This window comes from Poecile atricapillus, chromosome 29 (assembly GCF_030490865.1).
Source record: "Poecile atricapillus isolate bPoeAtr1 chromosome 29, bPoeAtr1.hap1, whole genome shotgun sequence".
In the NCBI taxonomy this organism is placed as follows: domain Eukaryota; kingdom Metazoa; phylum Chordata; class Aves; order Passeriformes; family Paridae; genus Poecile; species Poecile atricapillus.
Window position 1 is genome coordinate 2,189,769 of NC_081277.1, and position 9,017 is coordinate 2,198,785.

General features: G+C 49.7%; 1 protein-coding gene across 6 annotated transcripts in view; it reads left to right on the forward strand.

The window, feature by feature from the left end:
• The window catches only part of PPP3CC (protein phosphatase 3 catalytic subunit gamma), a 42,846-nt gene that overhangs the window by 1,461 nt on the left and 32,368 nt on the right, over positions 1-9,017 (forward strand). For 4 of the 6 annotated variants that reach the window (XM_058859123.1, XM_058859125.1, XM_058859124.1 and 1 more), the window contains exons 1-2: positions 5,872-5,995; positions 7,328-7,375. The exons of 1 other annotated variant lie outside the window; for it this stretch is intronic. In XM_058859123.1, coding sequence (XP_058715106.1) covers positions 5,872-5,995; positions 7,328-7,375 — 172 coding nt within the window. Of the gene's footprint in view, positions 1-5,871; positions 5,996-7,327; positions 7,376-9,017 lie in introns of those variants that run through there. One more of the 6 variants, XM_058859126.1, reaches the window with a different exon arrangement.

Sequence of the window (9,017 nt, forward strand, 5' to 3'; positions counted from 1 at the left end):
AGCCCTCCCTGCCCTCATCCCACCAGCCCCCTGTGTCTTTCCTCCCCCAAATCCCTGCTCCGTGTCTGGATGCCCCGCGGCGGGTGCCAGCTGGCCCCCTCTGCGGCCCCGTTATAGTAGGTACTATTTTGGAAAGAGCAGAAGACACCGAAGCAGTTAATGAGGAGAGAAATACGTTAGCGGAGAAACTCCTGGATCGGGAGGAGGAGGAGGAGGAGGCTGGGGGGATGCACATTCTGCTGCCCTAATTGATCCGGTGCCATCCTCGTCCCCACGCACTGGGAACATCCACTGGGTGCCTCAACTTTCGCCGGGAGGCTCCAAGTTACACAATCACCCCGTTATTAAACCTCCTCCCACCATGGCTTCCATCATTCTGGGCCGCTGGAAAGCAGCGATTTCCCAGGAATGGTTGTAATCCACGGACATGGAGGTGTACCCACCACGCTGCCATCTCTCCCTTCCCCTCTGGATGTGTCCAAGCGATTTTTATTTATCTTTATTTTTTTTTTTTAATTTTTTTTTTTTCCTTTTTAGCCTTTAGCCTGTCATGTGGCCGATCACATGTTTGATGTTAATAACCTCAAACCCAGGGAAAGGGGATCCGGGTGGCAGCCGAAGCGTGGAGGCCCCTCAGGCTCGGGGAAGCTCCGCGCTTGCCCAGGGTGGGAGGGGATTTTTTTGATTATTTTTTTTTTTTTTTGGTGGGAATAATCCCAAAGCGCTCATGGATTTGGGGGGATCCGGGGTGTTCCCGGGGCCGTGTGTGTGGCGTGGTGATTTGTAGGTCTCCAGGCAGCCGGAGCGGCCGGTGCTGTCCGTAAATCTCCTGCTAAATCCCAGGCAGCTGCCTGTGTTTAGGTTGGCCTTGTTCGGGAAAGGTAATGTCAATGCAGCCATTATGATTCAGCTGAGTCGGCCGGATCCAGGCGCTCTCCCTATTCCTGGGGCTTCCAGATCCTGGGAATCCCTGTCAGGGATCCTGCTGGTCCCTCTCAGGGGTTTGGCAACCCCCCAAAAATCTACATGGTCCCGCTAATTGCGGTCGTGAATCCCTATCCAGGTGGGGTGGAGGCTCAGGGCCTGCTCACTCCAAAATCACCCCAAAATCCATGTGAACTTCCCAAAGATTGCTTTTTATTCCCCCAGGTGTGCTTGGGTGCCTGTGGAAATTTGGGGAGAAATATCTCCTTCTCAGGCCCGGGTTATTGTTTAAAGGTGGTGACATTGTTCATGGTTATTAATAATTAAAAGCTGAAGATAAAAGCTCATTTTGTTCCGTGGAAAATGCCTGCAATTAAGTAGGATGTGGAATTTTAACTATGTTTAACCTATATATTTACATCTCCAGGGCCCTGTAGAAGGCCTTAACTGTAATTATGTTTAGTCAGAGGAAATGCAGATTTGGGCTAAAACTTGTACTGGAGGAGCTTCATTATTAAAATCGCAAATTTGGGGGTGTGTCAAGAATTGATTTTTATTAAAATCTTGAACTTTGAGGTAGGCCATGAATTGTTTATTTTTTTTAAAATCTCTTAATTTTTGGATGCTTCAAGAAATTATTTTAATTAAAATCTTGGCTTTTGGGGTAGGTCAGGAATTGCTTTTTTAAAATCTCACATTTTGGGATTTGTCGGGATTTCCTTTTTGTTAAAATCTCAAATTGTGGGGCAAGAATTGCTCTTTGTAGCCCAGTTTTAGCAGGAAACTGATGGTTACAGAGACCTTTAATGTCCAAATTTTAGTCTCCAAAGAGCACTTGGGAAGGTTCAGCTGGAAGTCTGAGGGATTAGAGAGTCTGGGTGTCTGTATTAGCCCAAAATTAAGCTTGAATTACCTGGTGGATCCATAGGATTTACTGATGGATCCACATCCTACCAAATCCACGTTATTCAGGCAGGTGGGAATGATGCTTTGGGCTGCTGCAGTGGATCCTGGAGCTCAGGGTGTTTGTGCCCCTTTAAAATAAACCTACAGAGCTTTTTTGGTCATTTTTGGTTGAATTTTGTGGTCATTTTTGGTTGAATTTTGTAGTTGTTTTCTGGTTGAATTTTGTGGTCATTTTCTGGTTGAATTTTGTGGTCATTTTCTGGTTGAATTTTGTGGTCAGTTTCTGGTTGAATTTTGTGGTCATTTTTGGTTGAATTTTGTGGTCATTTTTTGGTTGAATTTTGTGGTCATTTTCTGGTTGAATTTTGTGGTCATTTTTGGTTGAATTTTGTGGTCATTTTTCGGTTGAATTTTGTGTCCTGCTCTGTTCTTCCTGCTGGAAGGTGTAAAATCCTCTGGGAAGCAGAGCTGTGTCCAGTTGCATCCATGACAAATCCTTTAAAAACCCGGGATACCGGTATTTAGACACCAGAGCAAATAATCCACTGGAATTTTTCCGTATCTGTGTGTTATTATTTTGTGTATTGTGGACAAAATGTTGGGAAGATGCTGAGCCAGAAGCAGCCAGGATCCAGTGCCTTCTTTTTGGCCACTGATGTTGAAAGTCAGAGACATTCCTAATTCCTACCCTGTTTCAGAGTTCCTGGCTGTGATTCCTGAAGTTCCTGCTTTCTGGGAAGCAATTCCCAGGAATTGTGGTGTAAAGCTGAGGCTGGCGCAGTAGCCAAAGGTGTTTTCCAAATCTGTGCTTTGCCGTCCTTTCTTAAGGACTTTGAGGCACCTTTCTCCATGTCCAGTCTGGTTTTTTGCCCCAAATGGAAGATGTTTAAAGTGTGTGTGGGAATTCTAAAACCCCTGATGTGACACTTTTAAAATTTCAGTGTCCACTTTGTATGGAAACCTCCCAGATATGTTTCAGTAGGTAGAGGGACTTGGGACAAGGGACAGGACACAGGGAATGGCTTCCCACTGCCAGAGGGTAGGGAGATGTGGGATATTGGGAAGGAATTCCTGGCTGGGAGGGTGAAGAGGGGCTGAGATGGAATTCCCAGAGAAGCTGTGGTTGCCTCTGGATCCCTGGAAATCCAAGATGTCCAAGGCCAGCTTGGAGCACGCTGGGACAGCAGGAACTGTCCCTGCTATGTCAGGGGGTGGAACGAGGTGATTTCAAGGCCACTTATCCCCCATCCCATTCCATAATCCACGATTCCGTGCTGTCACTGACCTGTTTCCCACTCAGCCAAGGTTTTTGGGAACATTGGGACACCGGGAGCTCCCGTAGCCTCAGTGACACCTCCAGCACCTGCTCCCTCAGCCCGGGTGGAATCACATCTCTCCCTCCTCCCCGTGTGCCTCCAGAGCTGCTGGAGGCACGGAGAGCAATCCCACGGGATTTGTTCCGCGAGGCTCCCGCAGCCTCTGGGGAGCCCAAACCCAGCCTCAGATCAATCGCTGCCTCCTCAGAGAGTTCAGAGGCTGTTCCAGTTCATCTCGCTGCCTGGAGATGCTTTTGGGGGATGAAAAATGTGCAGCTTTCTTCCCACCTTGTTTTTAATATCAGCTACAACTCTGGGAGCTCGAGTGTTGGATTTTCTCCAGGTTGGGAGGTGTTGGGAATTTTCGTCACGGAGCACGCGCCGATCCGAAAGTCCAGAGTAGCTTTTTAATTGAGGAAAATCTTAAATATAAAGGAGATTGTGGGGTTTTAAACTCACTGGTTGGTTTGGCTTGTTTAGTGTTGACGTTTTGCAGGAATTAAGGAATACCTAGGGGGAAAAGGAGCTTTGAAAATGGCTAAAAATGGAGTTAAGGCCCAGGTCCATGTGCTCAGGCCTTGGGATGCCAAGGGAAAAGTGCGAATGCCACCAGGGTCAAGACGTGGAGGGGGATCCCTAAAAAGCAAGTTGTGTCATAATCCAGCAACTTGGCTGGACGGAGCTCAAGGAGGTGTGGGGTGAGGCAGTCCTTAAAGCAGGAACCCTGTGGGATCCCATGGAATTACCTGGGAACGTGATATTTTGGGGGCGGTTTCCAAAAAAAACCCCAAAACTTGCCCAAGTAATTCCGATATTCTTATTATTGTTATATATAAACAGGAAAGATGCTTCGTTATCCATAAATGGGATGTGCTGGGAAAAGGGGCCGGTTTGTGGCTACGCCAGGCTTGAGGCTGATTTTGCTGGATCTTGTGGCATTTCATCCCAAAAATGAATCCAAAGGCACAAGGAACAAGCTGTTCCTCTCTGGAGTGTTCCTGGGGTGCCCCAAACTGAGCCAGAGGTGCCTCATTTTGGGCTCAAACTGCCAGATCTCTGGATCCTGGGATGCCAGGATGCTCTGCTGGCTAATAAACGTGCTAATGAATGTGCTAATTAACAGAAATGCTGGTGGCAAACCCCAAACCCAGCCTTGGGCACAAAACACCATTGGGGAACAGTGATAAAGCATCAGAACACATTGGGTGGGGATTTATCCCTTCCCTCTGGGAGCTGCTTCAGGTGGGTGCTGGAGGTGGGCAGGGCAGGAGGGAAGGTCGTACTCCTCGGGATTTCACTGTTTAATGTTATTTTTCTGCCTATGAGGCTGGGAAAGGTTAATCCTGCTTTCCCTGCTGGAGGCTGTGAAGGGTCTTGTGGCAATAAATGAGCCTGGATTAATTGGATACCGTGCCAAAAGGGTATTTTTTATTTAATGGAAAGTGTCAGAGTGGAGAGGAGAGTGGGTTTGGGGCTGCTCTGGCTGCACAGGCAGGAGGAGGGAAGGCTGTTCCTTAGGAAGTAGGGCAGGGTGCTGGCTTAAAATAGCTCCGAGCGCTGGGCTGTGCTGAAGGAGCTATTTAGGTAAATCCTGGGGTCTCAGTGGGGGCAGAGCTGCCTGCTAATCTAAAGATACTCCTTGGAGATCTATATTTGTCCGGGATCCTTCCCAGCTTGGCCGGTTTTCCAGGTATTCCCTGCCCGATCCCGCCAGGGCCGGCATTGGGCCGGCGGGCGTGTTTATGGGACGGGGATGGCTCGGATCCTAATGGAATCAGACATCATTAAGCAGCAGGAGTGAGGGAACAGGCTCTGTAAAGGCATCAGCGTTATCCCATCATGCAGGACTTGGCTCCCAGAGGCCGGGATGGCTGTGCCAAAGGGGCACGTTCCGATGCCACCGGGGAGCTGCGTCAGGTGTGGAGTCCTGGAATGGTTTGGGTTGGAAAAGGAGCTTAAAGCTCAGCTCCTTCCACTATCCCAGGGTGCTGTAAGCCCCGTCCAGCCTGGCCTTGGACACTTCCAGGGATAGGGAATCTGTAAATATCCTGGGAAAAGCCCGCAGGACAGCAAGCGTGGGGCAGAGGGTGTGATGGCTTGGGGCAGAGGATGGACAGCCGTTGCTCCTGTGTCAGAGGATGCTCTAAAGAAAAAGGAATCTCAGTGCAGATTTTGGGGATTTTCCTGGCAGGAGGAGGAATGTTGGGCTGTCCAGGCTGTTCTCCTGATTTTCCAGCCTCCAAAATAAAGCCTCTCTGCTGCCTCTCACTGATGTGAGGGCATCAGGGCAGGGGTGGAACGAGGTGATCTTTAAGGTCCCTTCCAACTCAAACCATTTTGGGATTCTGTGCTCTCCCTGTTTCCATTGGGGAGCAGAGCTGGATGTGAGCGTGTGGAGCAGTGGGAGCTCCTCTGACTGGGAGCCTCCCTGAGGAGCTATGTGGGGGTTGTTTCTCTAAAATTCTCCACCAGTCTTGCATCTCAGGGTTCCTTTGGCCATGGTGGGCCTGTAAAATAAGAGTTCAAAGCATTTTCCTTGCTCCAGGGTGGATCTGGGGGGAATTTCCCAGGATAAATTTCCCAAGTGGTTCAGGGTGAATTTCAGGAGAACAGGAAGAAGTGGTGTCAACCTAGATTGCTCCAGAAAATATTCCTTTTTATCAGCAGCTGAGCATAGCAAGACGTGGTTAAATGGCTTCTCAAACTGAATATTATCCCAAAGGTGATGTCTTGGAAAAATACCATGAGGATTTCCTGGAGGAAGAGTGACCAGGGCACAGAGGCTGGAATTGCTGCTTCAGCAGTAGCTGGAGGCTCCTCTCATCCTGCTCCATCCCTGACACGTGCAGGTCTGGGAAGCTGCTCTGGAAGCAGTGCTGGGACTGATTTATCCCAATTTTTGGGGGGCTGCTTTTTGTTTTGCAAGAGAACTGCTCTGGCTGATGTCCAGGGTGGCCACTGGGAAGATTTGAATTCCTTTGCAGCTCCCTGTGGACCATCAGCACCTCGGTGTGGTCTGAGGTGATGTGTGGGTATTGATATTCCCAAACCTGGGAATAGGCATCTCACAAGGAATGTTTTATCCAGGTCCAGTGAGGATCCCACTCAGGGTGAGGGTTTGAGGCCTGAGATTGGAAGAGAAGAAACCAAGGCCCTGATTGTGTGAAAATTCACCATTTTGTGCTCACATTGCCCATTTATCCATGCTGTGACCACCTTTGGCTGGATGCATCCATTGGCTGCTCCAGTGGGAATATTTCTGGGGGTTGTTTTGTCCAGGATTCCCACGTGGATCAGCCCGTTCCCTGGAGCAAGATCTTGGAAGGACACAAAGTTGTGTTTGCTTAGAGCAGGTTTGAAATGGGATCCAGAAGCCCTGGGGAGTTGGTGGTAGGGTCGGGTTCACATTCCCGGGATTTGCCTTTTCCCAAAAGCCCCCGCTGTGTCTCCATTAATGATCTATTAGTGGCCGTGCTGGAACCTTGGGAAACAGGTGGTGAATTTCCCTGCCTGCTGACATCTAGGAATCCCCTCCTGGCTCCTTTGGGGAGCTCACTTTTTTTTTAAAGTAGCTGCAGCTGTTTGCTCTAAACTTCCCCCTTTTCCTCCCCCTTTTTCCTCCCCTTTTTCCTCCCCCTTTTTCCTCCCCCTTTTTCCTCCCCCTTTTTCCTCCTCCTTTTTCCTCCCCCTTTTTCCTCCCCCTTTTTCCTCCCCCTTTTTCCTCCCCCTTTTTCCTCCTCCTTTTCCTCCCCCTTTTTCCTCCCCCTTTTTCCTCCTCCTTTTTCCTCCTCCTTTTTCCTCCTCCTTTTTCCTCCTCCTTTTTCCTCCTCCTTTTTCCTCCTCCTTTTTCCTCCTCCTTTTTCCTCCTCCTTTTTCCTCCTCCTTTTTCCTCCTCCTTTTTCCTCCTCCTTTTTCCTCCTCCTTTTTCCCTCCTCCTTTTTCCCTCCTCCTTTTTCCCTCCTCCTTTTTCCCTCCTCCTTTTTCCCTCCTCCTTTTTCCCTCCTCCTTTTTCCCTCCTCCTTTTTCCCTCCTCCTTTTTCCCTCTTCCCTTTTCCCTCTTCCCTTTTCCCTCTTCCCTTTTCCCTCTTCCCTTTTCCCTCCTCCTTTTTCCCTCTTCCCTTTTCCCTCTTCCCTTTTCCCTCTTCCTTTTTCCCTCTTCCTTTTCCTCCTTTTTCCCTCAGGCTTTGCAGCGACTCCCTGCAATCCCACCAGCAAGAGGAAGACACCAGGTTTGTTGAGTGATGATTTTTATGGGAATACCTTGATTTTTAACCTCTGGAAAGTTTGTAGAGCTGGAGGGTTTCAGAGAGAGGTTTTCCAGGCTGGAATTGCAGGTTTTTGGGCTCTCCTCAGTGAGCTGGCACTTGGTGATGTCCAGAGCCCACATCTCTGGCTGATTAGCTCAATGACAATCCCAGGAAAATCCTCATCAGTGCTGGTCATTAGGAGCCAAATCTGAGCTGGAAACTTGACGGACCTTGCAAGCAAATGTGGATTTTATCACTTCAGGGAGGCTGAGGACGCTCTGGTGCCCACTGGGAGCATTTCTGAGGTCTCTGATCCACAGGGAGCTTTGGCAGGAGCAACACCACGGATCCAGGTGTGGGTTCAGCTTCATTCCGGAGTCAAGGCAGGATCTGGGGTGTGAGGAGCCGTGGCTGCCACGCCAGGAAGGCTTTGGGAGCAGCTCTGCTGGCTGGGAGCTGGCGCCTGCTGTGGCTTAAGTCGCCTCTGTTCTAATTAAATACTCCCAGGTTTTATCCTGCCCGGCTCCACTGGGAGCAGAGTTCCAGCTCCACCTCGTGGGACTGGCACCGCCGCCTCTGGAATTGGCAGCCGTGGCAAAACCTTGGCCCTCAGCTCTGCTGGGGAATCCTCCTCAGCAAAGGCACCTCGGTTTGTCCTGGCCTCACTGTTCACTGGCCAAAATCCCAGCAGAACCAGGATAATCACCTGCTATCCCAAAGATTTTATGGAGCTGTGAGCACAGTTCAGGGAGCTGTAAGGTTTCAGCGTGTATTTCTTCCCTGGGAGGGTGGTGAAGCACTGGAATGGTTTTCCCAGAAAATCTGCGCCTACCCCATCCCTGGAAGCGGTGAAGTCTGGGTTGGAACAACCTGGCCTAGTGGAACGTGTGGTGGAATCAGATCATCTTGATCATCACCTTCCCACCCAAACCATTCTGGAATTCTGTGATATTTTCTTGGAAATTCAGGGCTGGGCTTGGGTTTGTGTGGTTTTTTAGCCTCTTGGCTCTACATCCCATGTTTCCGTGGGAGCCGTGAGCGCGGCCGGGGCTGCGTTCTGTTTGTGTTTGCATTTCCATACACAGAGCTGTCACCTGCTTTTTTTAGCCTTAAATGCACCTGGCTCCTGCTCAGCCCCGGGGCCTGCCAGCTTCTCCCAACGTGGCCTCAAATTTTGGGTGTTACTCCTGGAATGACTGGGAGGGAGCTGACGAGGCAGGGACGGATTTGCTGCTGGGAACGGCTCCGTTGGTTGATCCCAGCTCTGTTTTGGGCTGACTGTGACTGTCCCCTTCGAAGAAATCATTCATTCAGCTCGTACAATGCAGATATTTTTAGGGTTATTGTGAGGAGATAATTCTGGTTGTCCTACAAAAAGGAATCCGTGGCTTCAGGTGAGGATCAGAGCCAGCTTTCCAAACCGGCAGCGCACTGGGAGGTCGGATTCAGCTCCGAGGAGTTCTGGATAAAACTGGGACGTTATAAACTCCATCCATTCAAAGGAGCTGTTATTCCAAAAGAATTCAGATAACCCCAAATCTCGTGGTCTTCCTGCAGAACTTCCAGAGCTGAGAAGCAGAACTCTGGAATTTTTTATTTCCCCTCTATTTGTGGGTCTCTGGAG